The sequence below is a fragment of the Carassius carassius genome, chromosome 29, assembly GCF_963082965.1.
Source record: "Carassius carassius chromosome 29, fCarCar2.1, whole genome shotgun sequence".
NCBI lineage: Eukaryota > Metazoa > Chordata > Actinopteri > Cypriniformes > Cyprinidae > Carassius > Carassius carassius.
In genome coordinates this window covers 2,856,462-2,880,548 of record NC_081783.1, presented here as the reverse complement: position 1 = coordinate 2,880,548, position 24,087 = coordinate 2,856,462, and the positions used below count along the sequence as shown (strand labels likewise).

Genomic DNA, 24,087 nt, shown 5'->3' with positions numbered 1-24,087 from the left:
TGGTATGCATATGATAAAAAAAATAATAATATTCAGTTAACAGACACTGTTGTCCAAGGTACTGTTGACCAGGTTGTACGTGTAATATGTTAATTCCCTTGGAATCGAACCTGTGCTGTAATCTACCGGTTGAGCAAAAAAGGAACACAAATTTCAACAGCTATCCCTCTTGTGCGCAATGGAGATTGCTCATTGATTGGCCTTTGTTGGGATTCAAACTATTGGTCGACCGATATGTGTTTTTTGACTGTCGATGCCGATAACTTAGAAAGCAGGGGCCACGATAACCGATATAAAGCAGATATGATTTTTTACATTATTAATATTTAAGAAATTTGAAATCATTTGACAATGGATTAAAAAATAAATGTGTAAAAGAAACATGTTTATACTTTAGATGACGACGACGAACAAGAGAGAGAAAGTGTGAGCACTGTGTGCACTCAGGTGCTGCCGCTCTCAGTGTCATCAAAATAAAAGTCCCGCCTCGGACACATCGGCCAAGCAGAAAAACTTATCGGCTGATGTCGATATTTGAAAAATTATAAATATCGGCCGATATATCGGCCTTGGCAACATATCGGTCGACCACTAATTCAAACCTACAATCTTTTGGTTTCAAGATTAGATCTTCGTTCACTATGGCACACTACAGTTTGAGGACCGTGGTTTACTGTGGCATTGGAGATGTTGGGACCTCCTGGACAGACCTGTGTCAACACATTTAAGTTTTCCCTCTGGATCAAGTCTCCTACTTTTCCCATGCACTCCTATACTGAGCCATCAAAACAAGTGCAGTGTTGACTCGACGTGAACTCTTGGCCTATTTAGTCAGCCATTCATGGAAAGTGTAATAACTCATTTCCACTCGTCTTTTTAAGCGTTACCGCAGGCATCCAGCTACATTTATTGGGTTTCACCCTTCTTTTGACATCCTATCACCTGAGCATGTCGAGCAGCAGGCATAACACGCTAGGAAATTTGATACTTGCTGTGACCGAGCTATCAGAGTACATGCCATGAAGACAACGTCTACATGACTCTGCCATCCTCTGGATCTCTCTTGTTTAATGGGGTTTCTCGTTCTCATATTATCTCATCCAAATTTCATTGGGAATGACAACTGGGTCTTTTCACTGGTTACTGAAGTGGAACCTTCTAATTTTGTTTCCAGTTAATTGATACATTGCTCATCCTTAGACCTCCAGGAAGTGTGAAATGTACTCCATCCAGCTGAGACCAATGTCTGACTGGTCCGGGACTGTTAGCTGAGAGTGTGTTGCTTAAAGGGATTGTTCACCCAAAAATGATAATTCTGTCACCATCAACCTTTCAATGGTAGCAATGAAAAATAAGTAATTTCTCTTATTGAAACTGAAAAAAACGAAAATATTCTCTTTTCATTTACCCTAAAAAATGAAACAAATATTTATTTAAAAATCAACACTTAAAAAAAATAGTTATTTAATTAGTTGCATATAAAATTTATTTAATAAAAATTTATTAATGGGTGTTTTCCATCTTATTAGGATGCAATAAACCAAATGCATGATATATTTTCAAAAGCATTACTTTAACTTTTACATTTTTTTGTTTGTTTTCCCCAGGATACAAAAAACATTTAGGGTTAGTTTTGTTTTTAAAATTGACCGAATCTAAAAGCTGAGACTTCTTTCATGTAAAAAGTGAAAATGTATTCATTTTCGGCCAAATGTTTAGTTAAATGCTCCCTCTAGAATGAATTAGAGGCTAAGTCTCAAAAAATCTATAAAAATTACTTGAATGCTATTTTTAAGAAGGCCAGATGATTGTTCTGTGTGAGAAACCGACCTAAATCTGAGCTGTTAGTGAGCAGAACAGCAAAAGCATTGAGTTTTGAATGACATGTGTGAGTGAATGATGACAGAATTTCAGTTTTTGGCTGAACGATCCGTTTAAGATGACATCTGTAATGGTATTCATGTATTTATGTGTCATTTCGTAAGTCTGTGTTCCCTTAACTGTTAACAGCAGTGCAGTAAGGGGTGAAGACTGTCAGTTGTTTGGACAGTAACAGGGTTATATAAATGTCTAACAGGTGTTTTGAGTTGAAAGGAGGGAGTGCTCTGTCTCTGTCTGTGTGTGTGTATGGAGAGACGATTGGCCCAAAGCACTAGCAACGAGGCTGCGTCAGACAGTCGTGTATTTAAGCAAGGGTCCAGTGTTTCCACTGCAGCACTTCTTTAGCAGTGCCGAGTCCCACACACAGACAGACAGCACATACAGGACTCCACAGAATGAGCGCCGGCAGCCTGTGTTTGCTCTTTGATCTGCTCATCCAGACATTAGCACCACAAAGTGCCCAGTCAGGATAACCATACGCCCAGAACAGCTCATCGACGAGAACCAAACCCAGCAACATGGCTTGTCAAGTCCTTCTCCACAGGTAGTGTTTCAGAGGAGAAAAGCTCTTATCTCTGCATATTCTGTTGAAAAACGCTGCGGATGTTGCGAGAGAGGCTGTCGTTCATGGTGAAACTGGATTGATTTGTTCCCATCCGACTGTCTTGTTCTTTGGTTTTCGGTTAAGGCTGTATGTGACATTCAGATGAGATGGCTCACTGCCTCCGATCGCATGACGGACAGCCCTGCTAACTCACTTAACCCTGTTGATGAGTTGAAATAGGATTATTTAGGTGAAAATGAGAGATGGAGATTCGGCCAGAATTGTGGAATTGATGCATCACTGCATGATACAGCATTTAATTCACAATCAATGAGTGCTGTGTGTGTGTGTGTGTGTGTGTGTGTGTGTGTGTGTGTGTGTGTGTGTGTGTGTGTGTGTGGTGTGTGTGTGTGTGTGTGTGGTGTGTGTGTGTGTGTGTGTGTGTGTGTGTGTGTGTTTTGGCCACTCATGCTGATAAGATAAAGTGCCGAGTCAGAGGAAGTCATCTGTCTGTAATCCTCTTAAAGCCTCAGCTGATCTTATAGTGAAACAACTTATTACTCTTAGCTCTGTCCACTCTTTATTTCTGGCTGCTTGATTATTCACACTTAAGCCCTGTGAAAATATTCACTATTCATATTATTTAATTAAATTCAGTTATGTAAGCTATCAACCAAACTGACTCTGTATCATGCATCTGTAGTTTAGATGCATCTCAGGCCTTAGAGTTCAGGTGAGGTCTTGCAGAAGAAATGAATGGAAGCATGTTACAGAAGGTTCTTTATTAGAGTGCTTCATGCTGAGTAATGCACAGTCACTGTGAACGCATTACTGTAACTGATCTCTGCTACTGTTGTGTGCAAGATACTGAGGAGGTCTTAAACAGGCTCGTTTTGTTCTCTCTTGTGACATCGAACGATGCACTTTTCAATAGCACAAAAAAAACACCCGAAGGCATTTTTCAAAAAGTGCTTCTCTTGTCCAGTTGCCCGAGCAGGCATTTGCTGTCTCTGTGACACTTCCTCTTTTAATAGCACTGTTTTTAAATTAGCAATGCCATTTCAATGTGCTATAAACCTACATCAAGTTAACAGAGATAATGAATGCAATGTGTTGCAAAACATTCAACAAGGTTTTTTTTTTCTTTCTTTTTTTTGTAAAATCGAATGTGGCTTTGTGGCCTCGTTGTACAGAGAAACAGAAGCTTAGTGCTCGTTTAAGAAATTAGTATTATTTAGTAATCATTTTACTTACAATCTTTTCCACTGTAAATAACCTTTTCTGGAATGCAAAGATTTCTTGGATATTAAAGCTTCTTCATGAATTAGAATGAAGCTTAGATTTTTTTTGTCTTGTTTCCAGACAAAATATAAAAATATTCTTAGAATTTAAGCTAGAAAATCATTTTTGGCAGTGTATTAGCTGGTCATTATATCTTATTTGTTGTGAGCGAACACTATAATTAATAATATTATTTATTCTTTTATGGGGGAAAATATAGTGGAAACATGAAGTTGTTGCTTTTTACAAAATACGAATGATGAAAAAAACTGAGAGATTTAACAAAAAAAAAAAAAAGGGAACTGATCTGATTCGGTGGTCGTTTTTTTTAAATAAATGCTCACATCTTAGAAATCAGGAAATCGTTTGATGCTCTGACCTTGTAGACCAGGGGTTTTCAAACTGTGGGTCGCGACCCACTCGTGGGTCACGGAATGGAACAAGGTGGGTCGCACAAAGTCACTTGGCTGCAGCTAATTTTGCGTTTCAATGACACACAGACACTAACACAGTTCAGTCTAGGGCTGCACGAATGTGACGAGTGGGGCGGGGCCTAGTGCCATGGGAACAGAGCTAGGCCGGTGGAGTGATTGGGAAATGAGCAACACTCACCGGTCTCAAGAACCACGGAGGAGATCGGAAAGATACAAAAGAGGAGCGATGACAGTGAAGGACGAGAGAGGACCAGGCCTGGGTTTTATTTTGTGTTTGTTTTTTATTTGTGCACGGCAGTCATCCGAGAGGGGCTGTCGCGCTGTTTTGTGTTTATTTGGTTATTAAAACTTTGTTTGATTGTCCGCCGGTTCCCACCTCTTTCCACGAAGGAGTCATCGAGGCGGTGGGCTGGAGTGAGTTCGCCCCCCCCCCCCCCCCCGGCAACTCACTCCAGCCCACCACATCGAGCACCCTCGGCGGCAGACTCCTTCGCCCTGCTCGATGGCACTGCGGATTCACCCCAGCGGCGAAGGATCTTCGGCAGCGCGCCCCTCCTTCCTCCCTGGCTTCGGCACCAGTGTAAAACATTAAAATCTTCACAATCACAGGAAGAAGGAGGCGGGAACTGGGAACCCACTCATCACAACGATATAGCCCACCAACATTAATAATGAACTGCAATATCCTTAGTGTGATTTTCAAATTGCAATTAAGTCCGTGTGCGTTGCGTGTTTTGAAGGTCTCAGAGCAATGTCATTAAAAGGTTCAATCGGTCTTTTTTTACCTATTTCACAATTATTTTAATCTCCAAACTGTTTTAGATAGTTCTGCTTTGCTTCTTATGCTTTTCTAAAAAAGTGTTGGATTGTGCTCCGTTCTCGCCGACACACACGGAAGGATCATGAATGCAACAAAACACAGCAGCGCAGATCACACTTCACTGGAGTGAGCCTGCTTCACGTTTTTATGGACACTACATATTTTAACGCCAGTAAACAAAAATTAAAACTTGTAAATTTGTAGTGAAATTTTCAGTTGTACTCTAAAATAAAATGGTTATTTTTCTTAAATACTTAATTTCTGTCATAAAAATTTTAAGTAAGATTAGGTTTAAAGTAATTTCACTCGTTGTTTTTTTTTTTTTTTTAATATTTTGGTGGGTCGTGAAATATATTACACTTGTCTAGGTGGGTCGTGGAATGGAAAAGTTTGGGAACCACTGTTGTAGACTAGCACTAGACCATAGTTTCTAGAAAGTGTCAGGATTTTCCTTTTTCGTGGGATGACATGAGTAGTCTTCCTAGCAGCCTAGAGAGCTTAAGGGGTCAAGACATTGCACCATAGACCGCACAGCTGCCTCCAAATGACACGGGACCTCACGCTTGTCCTGTTTCTGTACATGCTCATCTGCGTGTGTTTAAGGCCTTATCTGTTCTTTCCCAGAACCTGACACGGGTGCTAACAAGAAGCAGGCAGCTAGTGTTATGTAAGCAAGCGTTCCTAGCATGTCTGAATCTGTTTATGGAACTGCAAAGTCCCCCTGCTCCCAATTCCTCTCTGATGCCCGCTTCCTGACACTCCTGATGTTTCCTGTGACCTTTACAGGAAATGAAAAACCTTGTTTTTCTACAGTGTACGTGACTCATGAAATGTACACTTAATGAGACGTCTTTTCCCTAGATGGCACCATAGACTGTATAAAAACATGGACGTAGTGTCCGTGACGTCACCCGTAGTCTCCTGAAGTGTGTTTTTGAAGCCTAAAGTGTGTAGAGCGGGCCGTCGCCAGCTTGGCAGCGCGTCACAGCGCGACTCTGCCGGACAATCAAAAATGGGCAAAAAGGCGGGAGCTAGTTGCCGAAGCCACACCCACCTAGCACGACGGCAGTGTCAGCAGCGGCAATCCGCCTGTCACTCAAGTGGCTACACCCTTAATTATGCAGAACTTTAAGTCTTAATATAATTTAAACGGATGAGTTATAAAAAAATTCACCCCCTCACAGTTGTCATGAAGGGCAAAATGAGCTATTTAGACCAAAATCATTTTTTGAACCAGGCTGTAAACATGTTTTTTCCTGCTGTAAAGTTGGGCATTTTAACATGGGGAGTCTATGGAACTGACTCCCTTTTGCAGCCAGCCTCAAGCGGCCAGTCGACGAATTGCAGTTTTAGTCACTTCCTTATTGGCCTCAGAGAGAGAGCGGGAGGTTGGCGCTCGGATGGCACATACAGCGATTATTGCATGAGGATGCAGTCATAGTTAATATAATCATCCTAATGTTTCCTTCCGTTTCCTCTTTTTCCAGTTCGCACATTTCTTCCATCAGCATTCTTCCAGGATCTGCCGCGTAAGTGTCTTCTTTTTTTTAAAAAACAGTGTGTAAATAATTAATACGTTTTATTTTTATAAGTCTCAACTAGAACCATATGGTTTGCTCTGAGTGTTGTTTGTTTGCTAGTGACATGGACAGCATACAAGGCCTTTCTTTAACCAACAGGTCCATTTGATGTTCATCTCTCTGACGTTAATTTGAACCATATGCAATTATCCTCTGGATTAAATTAGATTTGTTGACTCAAACAGCCACAGTATGCAATAAACAGACCTTTTAGGTGGACAGAAGGTGAAATGGAGCTTCACAGATGTGATTATGGTCTTAAAAGCAGATAACTAGGGCATGACATCTTGCCGACAGAGAGACCGTCAGGACTTTGTGACTTAGAATGGAAAGTAAAATTATGCCAAATTGCTACATGTTGCTGACATTCCACTAATTGTTGAATAATGAAAGAAACCCACCAGCAAATAGAGGGTTAAGCTTGTCTGGGTTTTATTTATTTGATATGACACAACTAAGAAAACTAGAGGAACAGCCATTAGACCAGTAAACAACTGAAAATTAAGAATTTAACGCTTTCAGCATCTTTTTATTTGCTTTGAGGAAATAAAATGTCCAAAATTCATGTAGCCTATTTTTAAAAGTGTGACTTCTAGGCGTGAAAGGGTCATGCTAATAAATAAAACCTTAAAAACACATGGGCATTTTATTACAAGAACACATTTTACTAGTTATGCTGAGCTCTGAAATATTTTATTGCATAGAAATTGCAAGTACGAAATAATGACATCTGTATCCTGTCTCTGTACTTATCCTGTAAAACACAAACAACTGGAAGAGGCATGTAGCTTAATCGATTAAAAAGATATGGCTCAAAACAAAATTACATTCAGCTTTTAGTTTTCTTACTAGCGAATGGCTTTTCAGCTGAAACCTCGACTCTCAGCAGTGGTAAGAATATTATCCCATTTTAAAATGGCCTTAGACCAAAAAAAGCATTAAAGTATCTGCAACCGAACAGCAGCTTCAGGCAAATCTAGTGCATCTGGCCATGAAATGCTGCAGCACTTAGGTGCACAGCACAAACAACACCATCCTCCAATGATTTATTGTGCACACCGAGGCAGCGTGACTCAACGAGACTTTTGGCCCAGATGAGCACGTGGAGGTGGTTTAGGAAGGCATGCTGGGGGTCCATTGCTCTTATGACTTCAGCATAGCCAGACCCTCAGTGCAGGACACATTAGAGACATCAAAACACTTCTATTTTTAGACACAAGAATCTGAGGTGCTCAGAATGGAGGGTTATTTGTTAGAACTTTGAGCTTGCACTGAAAACTCCTTGGCTGACCTTATTAAAAAGGTCGAATTGTGATTAATATGGGTACTGTGTGTTCTTGCCTCAATAGGAAGCTTAATATATATATATATAGTTGTTTCAGATGCCTTAAATGTGTTTATTTGCAGTATAATACAGAGGAGCATCTGTGCTGCAGTGGAACAGCACTTGTTGGGCTTACAGACGTCTATTGACAAGGAGCTCAGCTGCTATGAGAGTCAAGTGTTGGACTCCCAGCCCTTCCGGGGGTGAGTTTGACAATACACACAGCACATCTGGTGTTTAGTTGCTTGTAGCTGAAGTTTGAAGGTTAATGTTTGGTGGAAATGTGAATCTGTATGCATTTTCCTCCACAGAAACAGCCCTACTCAGAAGACAGCAGGGCCTGAGGAGCATGAAGATGTCCAGTCTGAATCTGAAGAAGAGACCGAGACTCTCCCGGAGGTTACAGAGGAGAGCCTGCCGTCAGAGAATAGCGAGGTAAGCAATTAAAGGGTTAAACTCATCCTGATTTTACTTATTTGATACGACAGAACTAAGAAAGCCAGAGGAACAGAGATTAGACCAGTAATTCTTAACATAGCTGAAGCTAAATCCAACTTAACATAAGAAAAAATCTATTATATTCACCCCCTCGGCAGCTTTTTGTTTGCTTTCGAGAACCAGAACCCTCACAGCCTAGGAAAACACGAATATATGATATAACCGAATTTTAAAAGTGTCATAGATGTGAAAAAGTCATTCAAATAAATAAAACGTCAAAAAAAAACATTTGTATTTTTTATGAATGCATAGCTCTGGAATTTTTTATTGGATAGAAATTGCAAGTGAGAAAAGAAAATCTGTATCCTAAGTCCTTATACTGTAAAACACAAACGACTAAAAGAGTTATGTATGAATAAAGAGTATTCCTCCCTGAAGAACATTTCTGGAATCCTAAAATGTAATTATTTTAATTCAAATGAAAGAATGCACATAGATTACGTTTTCAAAACAAAACTATGTCATATCATTGTGGACAGTGGAGTCCTAAAGGTAAAGAACCAGTGCATTAGATCATTTCTGGAGTCCTTGAACATGTTTAGTCTCTGTGCTATCAGCAAGGTCTGTAAATCCTCCTCCTCAGCAGAGTTAGAAACAAAGGCCTTGCTGTCAGATAAACAGACCGTCATCTGTTCTCAGCGGACACAAGTGATCTTAACATCATGCCGGAGCGAACGAAACATTTCAGATAAAGCACTTTCCTTAAGTAGCTAATATAGTATGTCTCTTGATTGTGAGGTGTAATGAAGTGACGAGTGTGGCTGAGGTCTTTCTGGGCGACTTCTCTTCTCTTCCCTCCACATGCTCATGCAGAGTTCTTGTGGCCTGGCCACAGTTCAGAAACATATGAACTGGGTCACCTTCTTTTAATAGCCGTCCCTGATTAATGACAGCACCACCTGGTCAAAGCAAACACTCCCTCCCTCAAAGAGCCACCCCATTCCTCAATGTTATCAGCTCCCGAACTTGAGACGCCGTCGTCAGTAAACACACACACAAGGCCTTGATGTGTTTGAGTGTTCAGAACATTTGGCATTGTACATTATCTCCAGTGCAATGCCAAAACGTATTATCTTTTTCACTTGTAAAGCTGTCAGTACAGTCAGTGGTAATTACTCTTCTCTTCCCCGCAGGAACCTCAAGGCTCTCAGCTCAGCAGCCCCGTCATGGAAGAAAGTTCTGGGATGGACCTTGACACGGAGACTCGCATAGATGCTGAGAATCTCAGCACAGAAAGGTTAGATTGGAAGCATTGAGATGCGATCACGATTAAGAGTTTGCACTTTTTTTGGAGGCGAAATCCACTCATTTTAATAGGAATCCATGCATCTGGAATTGTGCCATTCGTAATTCCCTCATGCAGATTTCTCTTTTAATCAGGACGTGTAAACAAATGTCAAATTCCTCCCTCGGAAATCAGACCTGTTATTAATGGTTGTATATGAAAAAAGTGGCAAGAAGAGTGAGATAAATATACAAAATATAAATTACATGAAATATATCGGAACAGATTTTTAATCTCTTTTCAAACTAGATTTGATTAAGTGGTATTTACCAGATGATGAATAGATCACACAGGATTCCCCTTTCTGTCAGACACATTTTATTGGACCGTCCAGCTTCTAATGTATATAGAAAACTCTTTTATGAAGTGAACTCACTTAAAGAGTTGTTTAATAGAATTTTCCAGGATTTTCCAAAAATCTTGTGTAATATCACTTGTTTGTTAGTTTGCTGTTTTTTATTATATTTGTTATACTTGTATTTTTCTTTTGATTATTTTTTCCATTAAAATAGCCTAAGATGCTGAGATGGCATTAAATAAAAATATACTACTACTACGAAAAATCATCTTTAGGCCTCCATGAATGCAAATGCTTCTAGCTACTTTCAATATAACGGTCTTGCATTTAAAAAGTATGCTTTGTAGGGTCATAAACAATTACGGTCACATTGGGACCCTGGACCACAAAACCAGTCTTAAGTGTCAATTTTGGATACTGAGATTTATACATCATATGAAAGCTGAATAAATAAGCTTTCCATTGATGTATGGTTTATAAGGATCTGAAAATATGTGGCTGAGATACAACTATTTGAAAATCTGGAATCTGAGGGTGCAAAAATATCTAAATACTGAGAAAATCACCTTTAAAGTTGTCCAAATTAATTCTTAGCAATGCATATTACTAATCAGAAATTAAGTTTTGATATATTTATAATAGGAAATTTACTAAATATCTTCATGAAAATGATCTTTACTTAATATCCTAATGATTTTTGGCTTAAAAGAAAAATCAATAAATTTGACCCATACAATGTTTTTTTGGATATTGCTACAAATATACCGCAGAGACTTAAGACTGCTTTTGTGCTCCAGAGTCACATTCTATTTCATAAGGTCCAATTCTCATAAACTGACTCAATAAACTAATTTGCTGCTTATTAATAGTTAGTAAGGCATTTGTTATAGTTTATGTATTGAGCAGGATCAGAGATGTAGAATATAGTCATGCAGAATATGTGCTTTATACGTACTAATAAACAGCCAATATGTTAATAATAGGTATGATATTAAGCAACTAGTTAGTAGTGAGAATTGGTCATTATACTTAAGTACTACCACAAATCTTTTATAGTCAGGTTAACTACTGTCATGGTTTAGTGAATACAGTAGCACACACTATTCAATCTGACACCACTGGATAATAGTTTTAGTGGCATGTGCATTTGAACAGTACTTATATTTTAGCCCCTGCGAGAACACAAATGGAGTATGTATAGTGAAACCTCAGGCATTCATCTCACATGTTTCTGGACTGATTTTGAAAGCTTCCAAAAATAACGTTTTACAAGGCACATACAAACCTGTTCTGTTCCTTGAATGGACAGTGATAATAGAAATCCCTAGCTAGAAATCGCTTGTAAACGTTGAATTGTTTTCTTGTTTAACCTTTGTAAGCCTGTTACTCCTTGCACCGGTTAAGCGAGCGTCGTAGATTCAAGAGTCAGTCTGTTAGCTTGTATAGTACGTGTGGGTGTGACTTGTAAAGTTTCAATACCATCCTGCCTGAATGCTCTCTTCTTGTTTTACACCTTTATTTATATACTAAATATAAAGCAAGATGTTTAAAGAGCTCTATAACTGACATGCATGAAGGGAACAGATCACAGAGTAGTTCATAGTCATTTGTTTCCATCTTCACACAGACAGGAGAACTACCCAGACTATGAGCTGATGGACCAGGCTGATGTTATCCCCCATGTGAGTATTTTTGAATAGCACCAGGATTTGGTCTGGTTTACTGTGCTGAAGCATCTAATCAAAGCTCTTCGATGTTTCGCAGGAGCACCTGAATGCTAATAATAATGAGTCCACAGATCCAAACAGCAGCCTTCTGTCTTTGACCGGACGCATTCTCTCAGACAGTGAACAAGAAGGTAGCTATTTCTGTTATTTCTCTGTAAAAGATAAGTTGCACTGTATTAACTGCTGATGTGAACATTAAGAAAATAAACAGTTTATGCAAAAAACATTTTTAGCGTGATTAAAAAAAAAATGAAACATTAACCAGCTGCATAAGCGCAGGGCAGCATCTGTGTCATTATTTGTAAAAGTTCGATTTGGTGCAAATTGTGGTAAAGAAAATGCACCCTTCACTTTTAAGCTCGTGTAAGAGTGATGAGATGTGTTTTGTGTATTCATACACTGGCTGAACTCGAGAGATGAATTTAATAGATTACAGAGATATAAATATGGACAGTAAATGGTTATAATTCATAAACCACCAACATACACCGTTCTGTTTTCTCATTTATGTGTAGATGTATGTGAATCATAAATATGGTTGATGTGGTCTGAGTGAATGCTAGTTATGACTATGTTAGTTATTTGTATTTCTGTCGTAGGTCCACAGCATTATGTATCTGTTTGCGTGCGTGCGTGTGCGTGTGTGTTTGTGTGTGTGTGTGTGTGTGTGTGTGTGTGAGGCTCATAGCTCAATGCACTCTTCTGTGCTATATCTCTCTCTCTCCGCCTCTCTCCGTCAGAATCATGCCCCATCAATGTCCCACCCATTGACTTCACATGTATGCACCTGCAGAGAGAAGGGAGCGGTAAGTCGCATCTCCACAGCCCTCCCCCGAGCTCGTCCATCGCCCACTGCTCCTCTCAAGCTGTTTTCACTCGTTTCAAACCCGAGTTTGGCCCCTTTCCCCCACAGCCACCGTCTCGTTCTGCCTTATTTTGAGTGCAAACAACTGTACTCTTTCAACATCTACCACAGTGTTACACTGTGAATAGACACTAAAGATGTAAAGCTTGCCGTTATTGTTTATCTGCCATAAATGCACCCAGAACAACACTTGTGTGTGATTTCTTCCAGGAAAAGTAGCATCAAGAAGTTCCAAATGGAATCTTTTGGGCCTTTTTTGCATTTTTCCACCTTGATTTGAATGGAAAACGGGTGGAATTTTGCCGAGAAGGGATTTAAATGCAGAAATGCGTCTGTTGAACGGCGTGTTAAATTTATTGTATTAAATAACCAAAAATATTTAATATACAAGCATGACTATGAGGAATGTTGTGAACCAATGTTCTCAAAGCTCTAAAAATCTGCAGAATTTTCTGTGGGTTCGGATTCCACGTAGAAATAAATAATCTTATAGTAGACAAATTATAGTAAGTGTGCTTGTACGAAAGAAGTTTACTTTTTAGGATGGATTGCTTTCATACAAATAACCAGCTCCAGCAATAACTATAACTGTAAAGATTTACAGAGTCTAGCATTCACGCCAACCAAATTCAGTTCTGACGTCAAACGGACTCTTAATGTGAAAACAGTTTGAGTTCTACCCCTGAGACTCTGACTAACCCGTCGGCTCTCCACATGCACCCAGTTGGTCCTGCTGACTCCCACTGTTTACCATCTGCCATCAGCAAATGCATCAGTTTTCTCCTGATCAACCACCATGTCAGATATCTAAGCAGTGCAAATTTGATCAGCTAAGTTTCCTTAGCAGGCCCCAGTCCAGTACATTCTCTGCCCTCTCGGCTCAACGTGACTTCTTCTCTGAGCATAATACCCTGCATCGAGCACTCATTGCTGTCATTGCAGCTCTTTAAATCATTTAGCTGTAGAATGTTTATGTGTGGATGATATTCAACCATGCACTCTTACCAAATAACACAATGCTTGTCTAATTCAACGAAGGAAGTCTGATTGAGTTTTTATGTCCTGTATGGCTCGCTCACTATGTGTCAGAGTAGCTGTGATTTCTGCACACCTGTGTAAACTTTGGGTTTATAGCACAAAGCAACCCAGGCCTGTTGTGATCTTCTAACTCTGTGTGGAAGTGTATGCGATTGAACTGTTGAGTTACGCTGATGATATGGTTTTTTTTTAATGCCAGTGCATGTGTCTGTGTCTTTGTAAGACCCTGTGCCGGTGTTCATGTCATGGCAAGAGGAGACCGAATCAGGAGAGGCCCAGTTGTCTCCGCTGGCAGGCCGCATGATGCCCCTGCCGCTAGAGGACGATACTCAGCCACTTCTGGCCCGACGCTTCCTGGACTTTGGCCACAGTCAGCGGTTCTTGCAGAAGGACCATGATGCTTCATCCTCCACCAAAACTTTGCCCTGTGGGAGGTGAGAAGAGAGACCACAGACACTCACCAATGCTCAGATACACTGACAGCCAAACTTACGCTCGTGTCACGTCTCTCAGGCCTCGCCGTGCTTCCCTCACTTCCAAAGACAGTCTGAAGGGAGACAACGTCTCCCACCAGCTCACCAAGAAACTCCAGAACCTCAAGAAGAAGATCAAGCAGTTTGAGGAACAGTTTGAAAAAGAGAGAAACTATAAGGTTAGGATGATATACATACACTAGTGGTCAAAAGTAATCTCTTCTGCTCACCGAGGCTGCATTTATTCAATCTAAAATACAGCAATGTTGTGAAATATTATTGCAATTTAAAAAAAACTTCATTTTCAGCATCATTACTCCAGTCTTCAGTGTCACATGATCCGAAAATCATCCTAATATGTTAATTTGCTGCATGAGAAACATTAATTATAATTATCAATTGTTAAAAACAGTTGTGTACAATTTTTCTCAGGATTATTTGATGAGTAGAGCAGCATCTAGCTGAAATAGAAAACTTTTGTAACTAAGTCTTTAATGTTTTTTTTGGTCAGTTTAGTTCATCCCAGCTGAATAAATGTATTCATTTCTTTAACCCCCCCCCAAAAGAAAGTTTTTGCTGACCCCAAACTTTTAAACACAATAGTGTATAAACGTACAAAAATTTTTGTTCTATTTTAGATAAATGCTGTGCTTTTGAACTTTCTATTCATCCCAAAAAAAATCTTAGATGTTTCTTGAGCAGCAAATCTGCTTATTAGAATAATTTCTGATTTATGGAGCAATGATACTGAAAATTCAGCTTTGCATCAAAACAATTAATTACATTTAAGCAGAAGATACTTACATTTTAAAATCGTGCTGTTTTAAATCTTCTGATCTGCAGCAAACGCATTAATCATTTCAGAAATGATCGGTTAAATTGATATCTGTGCTTCGTTTGCAGCCGTCTCATGCTGAAAAGGCAGCTGATCCGAAGGTGCTGAAGTGGATGACTGATCTGACCAAAATCCGCAAGCAGCTCAAAGGTGAGAGTGTCTGTGTGGGCCGGAGGAGTGATATGGGTGTGGAGTCTCTGATGTTATTGGGCCGTCTCGGTCCAGGCCTGCTCCCCTGTCCTCTGTGGGAGAAGTGCACCTTACACTGCATGTCTGTAGAGACTCTGGGGCTCTCTCTGTCATGGGACCACCCTCATACTCTACTGAAGAGCCCTCCGCTCACTGTGTTTGGCCTCCCACACTTCCCATCATCCATTTCCATTTGATTCCCCCCATCAGAGGTGCACTGTCGTATAAAGTCTTTCTTTCTCTTTAACTAAATCAACTCGGACGGCCCGCATCGGCAGGACGACAGCAGCACCTCTTACCCAAAGGTTTCCTGAGGCACCAGGCCGTGCTTCAGTCATACAGATGCCACTCGTCCTCTTCCTCCGTCCCGAACACACCCCATTTTACACTGTCACGCCCCCTCAATGCCTCTAGACAGGCGCCCCACTCCTGTAAGTACTCTTAAGCAGCAGTAAGTAGACTTGAGTTTGACACTCCCTGCTCTCCTCTCTCTCTAAATTTCTCTGACCGCGGTCTTGCAGACGCTTTCCCCTTACGGGACGCTCTCAGCCACGTGTCTCATCTTCTGTAATCATCTAAAGTGTATGTTTATGATTACAGACTGTTCTCAGTCGCCGAGACAGTGTTTCCGCTTCTTTGGCCCACTTATAGCGTACTTTGTGAGCTTGTCGGTGCACTACTGATGGACTTTTTCGTAGTTTGTGGTGATGCTGAGTGAGGTCGATCACTGACCTTGTATTTATTTCGGTTAGAGTTAGGACTGCACGATAAATCGCAATCGTGATTAAGCAAAGCAGTGAAGCACAGTTCTGTGATCAGTAGTAAATCTCCATCCAAAGGCCAGAGGGCGCTCTCGCACAGAAACTTCAAATACACCCCGCAGAAGAAATCTAAGAATCCCTGTAGCGGTATCTAAATAGAAGATTTAACGGACTACAACGGTATATGTGACCCTGGACCACAATACCAGTCATATGGGTCAATTATTATACATTATCTGAAAGCTAAATAAAAAATCTTTCCATTAATGTATGGTTTGTTAGGATATAGGACAATATTTACAAGATACAAGCATTTGAAAATCGAGAATTTGAGCGTGCAAAAAAAATCTAAATATCACCTTTAAAGTTGTCTAAATGAATTCTTAGCAATGCATATTACTAATCAAAAAATTAAGTTTTAGTATACATTTACGGTAGGAAACTTACTAAATATCTTCATGGAACATGAGCTTTACTTAATATCCTAATGATTTTTGATCAATAATTTTGAGCCATACAATGTATTTTTGGCTATTGCTACAAATATACCCCAGAGACTTAAGACTGCTTTTGTGCTCCAAGGTCACATATGGTTTATCTGAATTTGTCTTATTAAAATTTGTATTATACTAAAGTATATAAAAATGCAATGCATTTATCACTGCTAAGCCGTAGTTCATTGAGAACATACACAAACGCAAACAATTTCATAATCGCAGGATTATATCATCTGAAAATTTTTTATTTTTTTTTTGTCAGTGAACTACGATTCTGTATAGTAAATGCTTTTCCGCTTGAAAGCATGTGATTGAGATTTACTACTGATTACAGAACCTGCTTTACTGACAAGAATTGTGCAGCCATAGTTAGTGTTGTCAACTCCATCCAAACCTCCTTGCCTCCTAATTCAGTCTTTCTTTTCGTCTCTCATCCAGATGCCAAACACAAGGCTGAGATTGAGCTGACACCACAGACGCGTCCACGCAGTAACACTCTACCCAAGAGCTTTGGATCCACGCTGGATCAGTCGGTTCACGAGGACCCCGTGGAGAGCGAGGCACGGAGTCACCAGCCCACAAGAGAAGAAACGCTGGAGCTCATTCAACACTGCATCCAAACCAAGAGAGCTGAGGACGGCTGGCCAGAGGACGTCAGAGTGAGTTCCAGCTACTTAAACTTTAAAGAGTTCATTCACCCAGAGACTTTCCAGAGAGCTCTCAGATTCCATCAGAAATACCTTAATGTGTGTTCTGAAGATTTGGTTTGAGTAATTAATGACGGAATTTTCATTTGCAATAATGGGTGAACTAATCCTTTTGATCAGCCGATTTGATTCATTTCAAATTCATCTAAAATGTTCTCAGAAAGTAAGATTTGTAACATCTACATTACATGACTTTTGCACAGATTTTAGCCCTGCTTTACAGTCTGGATGAGTCAACGCTAGTTGAGGAAAGTCACAGCTAGTCTTCAGATTTTGGGCTGCCGGTGTTAAAAATTTTTTTTACTGTTTTATAATGAACTCTCTCATGCTCATCAAGGCTGCATTTATTTGTAATATTGTAAAATATTATTGCAATTTAAAATAATAGTTTTCTATTTTAAAATACTTTGAACTGTAATTTGTTCAGGTGATGTAAAGCTGTATTTTCAGCATCATTACTCCAGTCTTCAGTGTCACAAGATCCTTCAAAAACCATTCTAAAATGCTGGTTTATTATTATTATTATTATCAACCTTGGAACCTGTGAATTATTCTAAAAAGATTCTTGATGAGTAAAAAGTTAAAAAGAAAAGCATTTATTCAAATATATTCATGTATATTAAAAAGGAAACATTTTACATTAAAACTATATTTCAAAATACAACTTTTTATTCTGTATTTGTAATCAAATAAATGTGCATAAAAGACTTCTTTAAAAAGCATTAAAAATCCTACTGATCCTTCTTGGATTACTGATCCAGGTTTATTGTGTTCAAAACTACCTAAAATCTGTTATTGTTGTCATAAGTCATTCAGTGCATGTTGCCCAGTTTTTCAGTCAAGCTAGTATTTTAAATCTGTTCGGATATTAAAAGTCATGTAGTTTATCCAGCTGTAACATCTCATTTGCGAATTTAATTTGTTGCTCTTTGCAGAAAATGACCAAGGAGCAGCTTGCAGATGAGAAAACAGTAATGCAGAAGAATCTTCTGTACTATGAGGGACTTCATGGACGCCCAGTAGGTGTCTCTCTCTCTCTCTCTCTCTCTCTCTCTCTCTCTCTCTCTCTCACACACACACACACACACACACACACACACAGACTTTCCCCATGAATGCAGTCCTCTGACAAAAGGGTCTTCTTGCAGGTGACCCGAGAGGAGCGCTTGATCGTGAAACCCTTGTATGACAGATATCGTCTGGTCAAGCAGATGCTCACTCGTGTCAGCATCACCCCTATCACAGTAAGACACCCTGTTCCTCTTATTTAACATCTTCCACATTAGCCTTTTGGATATTTGGTGTTATGAATAATACATAATTATCGTCGTTTGCAATCCGAAACCGACTGTAAAGTTTATAATTAATGCATATCCTAAGAATGATATTGAAATGCGATAGGACTGTGAAATGAAAGCTGACACTGCTGAAATGGGATCTAGTGTTGTTTTAGGATTGTATGGTACACTGGCTAGACATTTAGCACAGAGGAAGCAGAATAACTAGGATCTCCTCTCTTTCGCACAGACTTCTCCCTCCAGCAAACGACGCAATCAGATGCTACAACCCATCATCGAGGGCGAAACTGCCCACTTCTGTGGTGAGATCGAAGAAGAGGAGGAGGAGGAGGGCAGGGGCCAGCAGGAAAACACAGAGATGCAGACAAGCGAGGGTTCGGAAATCATCATGGACCCAGTAGCCCAGCCCACTCAGGAGAACATCCTCAGCTCTGGGAAGCTCAATCTCGATCTGCGCCTGTCCAGTTCTAACGCCTCCTCAATGTAAGTGTGTGGACCAAAAAAGCCAAAGTTATATTACTTTCTTACTAACTATTCCTAGAACAGTATGGAGGTTAAATGGAAATGCGTTTTCATGTGGATTTAAAGGAATAGTTACCCAAATATGAATATGAAAAAGTCAGCATTTAAATCTGCGTTCGTACTGCCACTCTTTTTAGCAGCTCCTTTTCAACTACACAGAATTATTTCATTCATGTTATGACAGAATTACAGGGATGAAAGTTTATAGATCGGATATAAACACTGATGACTATAGTAGCAGTCAAAATAGAGCAATTCATGTATTTCAAGTAATTGGCGCTTCAAATAAAAACTTTTGTCGATTGCATCGTTTTGCCACTAGGTTTCATTCATTCAAGAGATTCATTCAAAAATGCTGATTCATCCAGTAATGAAACAAGTGAAGTATTTATGAGAGTCATTGAATCACTTTTTCATAATTTTAATATTAGAAATTGGTACATTAAATACATTTTATATTATATATTCAAATTAATTAAACACTTTAAAATAGACTGCAGCAATTCATATTTTTCCACACATTATTTTTAGTTCGGAATCATGGGAGAATATGAGTTCTTCATATTCAAGATGAGTTCATCGTAACTGATTTGGAGAAATGTAGCTTTGCATCACTTGCTCATCAATGGATGCTCTGCAGAGAATGGGTGCCGTCAGAATGAGAACAGCTGATCAAACATCACAATAATCCACACATCTCCAGTCCATCAGTTAACATCATGTGAAGAAAAACAACTTCAAACTGTTGTTTCTCCCCATAATACTGCTTTTTATCTGGTGAAAAAGTCATCTGTTCTGAATCTGGAGAGAAATATGCACAGATCAAGCACCGTTTACAAATGAAAACAGTTCAAAACAAATATGTGGGTGGATTTTGATGTGAGAGGATAACAGGGAATGGGTTAATGTGATGTGTTATCAGCTGATTGGACTCTCATTGTGACGGCACCCATTCACTGCAGAGCATGTGATGCAATGCTGAAGAAACAAACTAATAAAAAATATCCGAAAATTTGCGTTCTTGGGTGAACTATTTTTTAAAATCTGAAACAGTGTTGAAGGCCTCAGTCTGGAATTTCCCAGCAGGTCTTGGGTTTACAGTGTAACCTACATTGGCAGAGACCTCGATCTTTACACCTTGATTTATGTGCATGCGTTTCTACGCACGTAGTCCCGCGGTTTATCAGGTCGGAGCAGCAATCGGCTCATGCTCTCATCATATGAGGTCTATTAATAGAGCTTGGCAGAGACCTGGAAATCTGCAGGAGTCTTGAGCTGGATCAAGCTGTAATCCGGTATGAAGGAAAACAACTGCTCAAGCTGCCAGATCGAAGTCTAGTGTACTGTATTGGGTGCCGCCGAGATCCATGTCATCTTGATTCTAACCTTTACCGACCCGAGTTGACCTCAGAGCCGCTCAAAGGTCGCAGTGTTTTGAGTACACAGTTTTCTGTTGCTGTAGCCTCCTGAGAGTTACAGCTCTATGTATGGAAACCAGCAGTTTAACTCCACCGGTATCCCACAGGCCCGAGCTCCTGGAGCAGCTGTGGAAGGCCAGAGCAGAGAAGAAGAAACTGAGGAGGAGCATCAGAGAGTTTGAAGAAGAGTTCTACCAACAGAATGGCAGGTATGACCCAGGAACACACAGGACATGTTTTGAGATCAAACGCACCAGACGGGAGTCAGCGCTGGACCATAAACCAGCAGAAATGCATGATGTTTTCAAGCAAGGAATAAAGCGTTTTGGAAAGAAATTAATACTTTTATTCAGCAAGGATGTGTTAAATTGGTAAAATGTGATAGTGAAGATTTGTATTGTTAGAAAATGTTTCTATTTTGAATAAATGCTGTTCTTTTTAACCTTTTCTCATCAGAAAATCCTGAAAAAATCACAAAATATTAATCAGCACAACTGTTCCCAGCACTGATAATAACTAGTAGCAAATAGTATTAAGGAATGAATACCTTTATTCAGTACTTTTATTAAAATTGGTTAAAAGAGGCAATACTACACATTTATAATGTTACAATGATTCATATTTTAAGAACTTTGTTCATTAAAAAAAACGATCAGTTTCCACGAGAATATGTAACAAATCAGCATATTAGAATGATTTCTGAAGGATCTTATTGACAATATTACTGTTTTTACTGTGTCACTTTGGACCAGTATTTGTAAAATATTCTGATATTTTTTGTTTTGACTTGAAACAAATCACAGCAGCATTGTAAACCGGAAAGCGGATGTCTGGTTGTTGCATGTTTTATGTTTCTAACAGGTTGTTGATAAGTCATCAGACACTGCGTGATAAGAGCCTCCTCAGACACTGTATCAGCTGCTACTGTAAACACCTGAGCTTCCGCCAGATTCGGTTCAGTTCATTGTTACACAACTGACATCGATCTACTGAGGAACAAGCGTTTACTTGACTCTTGTTGCATGAAACGCTGTGTAATGCAAAGAAATTCACCTGACGCCAACCTGTTAAATCCCACATTTGTCCCATGTATGAAAATTTCCAAACGATGTGTCATTAGTAACCCTTTGATATAATCAATAATTATTATTTTTACATTTTTTGGAAAGGTGTGTGGACATTTGTTTTATGTCCGGTCACAATTTTGACCAGTGGGATAATGTGCGTAATATATATATATATATATATATATATATATATATATATATATTATGTTGAAATAACATTTCTGTCACAAAAATGTCATAAAAAATGGTTCGATATCCTAGCCCAGCTAAATGTTTGATCACATTCTAGTATTACTATTATGCATTAAAAAAAATCTTATGCAACAACTGATAGGAACACTGAGATAAAAGCTGCATTTCAAAATTGTTACTTTTTAGTAAAATATAGCATCAAATTTTTATATTAATGCTTTGAATATAACAAGATCATTATTGTACATTTTTTATAACATTTGTATTTTTTTATGTAGTGCATTGCAAAAAAAAAATTGTCATTTTCACTAGCAACTGCAATTGGATTTATATTGTTTACCTAAGTTCACTGTTATCCCATCAACATGTTTACTCATTCTGTGAGCACACACAACAAAACTCAATATATGTGAATGCACATATTAATACTAGACACCCTAAAGATCATGTGTAGCAAAGATCTGTGTCATGTCTATTAAGACACTTTACTGGCCTTTAGTTTTGAAACTTTGATGCAGCCTTCATCTTCTCAAGATTCAAACAGGAAGTAAGCTGCTCTGGTCATGTGACAATTTCCACTAATCATGTGAAACTGCAAAAATTTAATTGAGACCTTTCCATATTTGCAGGAAGTGCACTAAAACATTGGATGAAAAAAGCTCTGTACACGCTTTATCTTCTTCATATCAGCATATATGTTTTTCTTCCCCCCACAGGAATGCTCAGAAGGAAGACCGCGTGCCTATGATGGACGAATACAAAGAGTACAAGCGCATTAAAGCCAAACTGCGGCTTCTGGAGGTCCTCATCAGTAAGCAGGATTCATCCAAGTCCATCTAAAGCATCAGACATGGCCTGCAGCATCAACATCCACCGCCGTCCCTCCTCACTCAACCACTGGAGAAGAAGAAGAAAAGCCTGTACTCCATCATCCAAAAATTCACCTTGAGTTTGATATTCAGACTTCTGTCTGTCTTTTCCACATTGACAAGCTTTCTCATACTGAGAATCACGCTGCATTGAGTATCACATCAGTTCTACATGTGTGTATATATATATATATATATATATATATATATGGACATCAAGCACTAAACTCTTCCTCTGACCACACAGATGGTCATCTTATTTCAACATCCTCATCATACTCCTCCTCTCACTTGATTCATAGTGGTCTGTGGGTTCTGTGTATGTATACTTGTACAGATCTATACTATTCTATATGTAGACTCAAATATTTCAATGTTGTTCTTGATTGAGACGCATCAGTGAATTATCCAGAGCATGTTTTCAGTTACAAATCAGAGGACTCTTGTATCAAGCTGGTGCTCTTTTTGTGTTTTGTAATGAGGACTGATAAAAGCACGAACTCTTTCTGATTCTTATGTAAATATCATCGGTGATATTGCGTCTGACTAACGGATGTTGTGACGAAAGTGAAGATAAATGCCAAACTGAGATGTTACATCGCAGTGGTACACAGTAGATCATTTCTGATGCTGTAGTTAGTAAGCGTAGATGGAGCTTGTTTGGGTTTTAAATGTGTCCTCATTGGTTTTTCTCACCTCTAGACTCTTGGTTTGCCAGTGTGCACGTATTCAACATTCAACTTCAGTCCGAAAGCATCCGCTCGTGACCAGTAATGCTATTAGTTGGAAGAACATGATGATTAGATGACCCTGACTCCTGATGTGTGATGCTGTCATAATCATGTCATGTGACTTCTGGAGGTTTTCTGCACTTTGCAGCATATCATCTGATCTGTCACAGTCTCTTTTCTCATATCGTAACAGTTTCGGCTTTAAGGTGCTGCGGGCGTTGAGCTCGACTGATAATAAAGTCTTATCGAAGAAAGGATGAGAGGAACTACTGGTCAAGTTTTTCCACAGAAGGGATGTGTTCGTGACAGATGAAGGAGGTGATGGAGGTTATTTGCACAGCATTCTGGGAATGCGGTATGTTTTGTTTGTTCCAGCTGTTTCTCGTTTATTCAAGCACTTCTTGCACGCGAAGGCTGCGAGTGTGGCTTGTTATCGGACGTGTTCTGGCCCATCTATCACTTTTTTTATGACCATTATTTTGTACTCCGTTTTTTAATCATCTCACTTTCCGCAGTTCATCTTAACGTTGTGGTTTCCTCTGTATTAGTGAAGCACCTGCTTTGTCCTGTTTTGTATAAGCTTGTCAGTAGTAGGTTTGCATGGCTAAAATTTGTATTTCTATTTTTGTGCCATGAAAATGAAGCAATAAATTAGCACCGGGGCCAGTATCAGTGGAATGAGAGCCCTCCTGTATCCAGTATGTGCATTTTCATTAAACAGCTTGTGAGTATTATTACCTGTTGTGTTCATTCCTATAGGAGTGCTCCAAAATCAACAAAAACATATACAACATAAAACACCACAGAAGAAGTCTATAAAAAGAGTCATGGGTTGTGACTAGAAGGGATACAGCTATGGCTGGGAGCTAACCATAAATTAACTATTAGATTGTGTTTTATTAAACCTACCCCTTATAATGATGCAAAAATAGTTTTAATCACACTGTGCAACC

The 24,087-nt window shown here is 39.3% G+C and overlaps 1 protein-coding gene and 1 long non-coding RNA gene across 5 annotated transcripts in view; both read left to right on the top strand.

Moving 5' to 3' along the window:
* The window catches only part of LOC132109413 (protein FAM13B-like), a 48,121-nt gene extending 25,637 nt beyond the window's left edge, over positions 1 to 22,484 (top strand). Inside the window, exons 8-24 of one of the 4 annotated variants that reach the window (XM_059515455.1) lie at positions 6,448 to 6,489; positions 7,948 to 8,067; positions 8,176 to 8,299; positions 9,496 to 9,599; positions 11,573 to 11,627; positions 11,710 to 11,803; positions 12,413 to 12,478; positions 13,799 to 14,009; positions 14,089 to 14,227; positions 14,952 to 15,033; positions 15,351 to 15,503; positions 16,769 to 16,989; positions 17,973 to 18,056; positions 18,186 to 18,281; positions 18,565 to 18,818; positions 20,383 to 20,484; positions 22,251 to 22,484. In XM_059515455.1, coding sequence (XP_059371438.1) covers positions 6,448 to 6,489; positions 7,948 to 8,067; positions 8,176 to 8,299; positions 9,496 to 9,599; positions 11,573 to 11,627; positions 11,710 to 11,803; positions 12,413 to 12,478; positions 13,799 to 14,009; positions 14,089 to 14,227; positions 14,952 to 15,033; positions 15,351 to 15,503; positions 16,769 to 16,989; positions 17,973 to 18,056; positions 18,186 to 18,281; positions 18,565 to 18,818; positions 20,383 to 20,484; positions 22,251 to 22,374 — 2,071 coding nt within the window. In that variant the 3' untranslated portion in view covers positions 22,375 to 22,484. The remainder of the gene's footprint in view (positions 1 to 6,447; positions 6,490 to 7,947; positions 8,068 to 8,175; positions 8,300 to 9,495; positions 9,600 to 11,572; positions 11,628 to 11,709; positions 11,804 to 12,412; positions 12,479 to 13,798; positions 14,010 to 14,088; positions 14,228 to 14,951; positions 15,034 to 15,350; positions 15,504 to 16,768; positions 16,990 to 17,972; positions 18,057 to 18,185; positions 18,282 to 18,564; positions 18,819 to 20,382; positions 20,485 to 22,250) is intronic. The other 3 variants (XM_059515456.1, XM_059515457.1, XM_059515458.1) reach the window with 3 other exon arrangements.
* The window catches only part of LOC132110061 (uncharacterized), a 141,701-nt gene that overhangs the window by 72,629 nt on the left and 44,985 nt on the right, over positions 1 to 24,087 (top strand). The window lies entirely within an intron of this gene.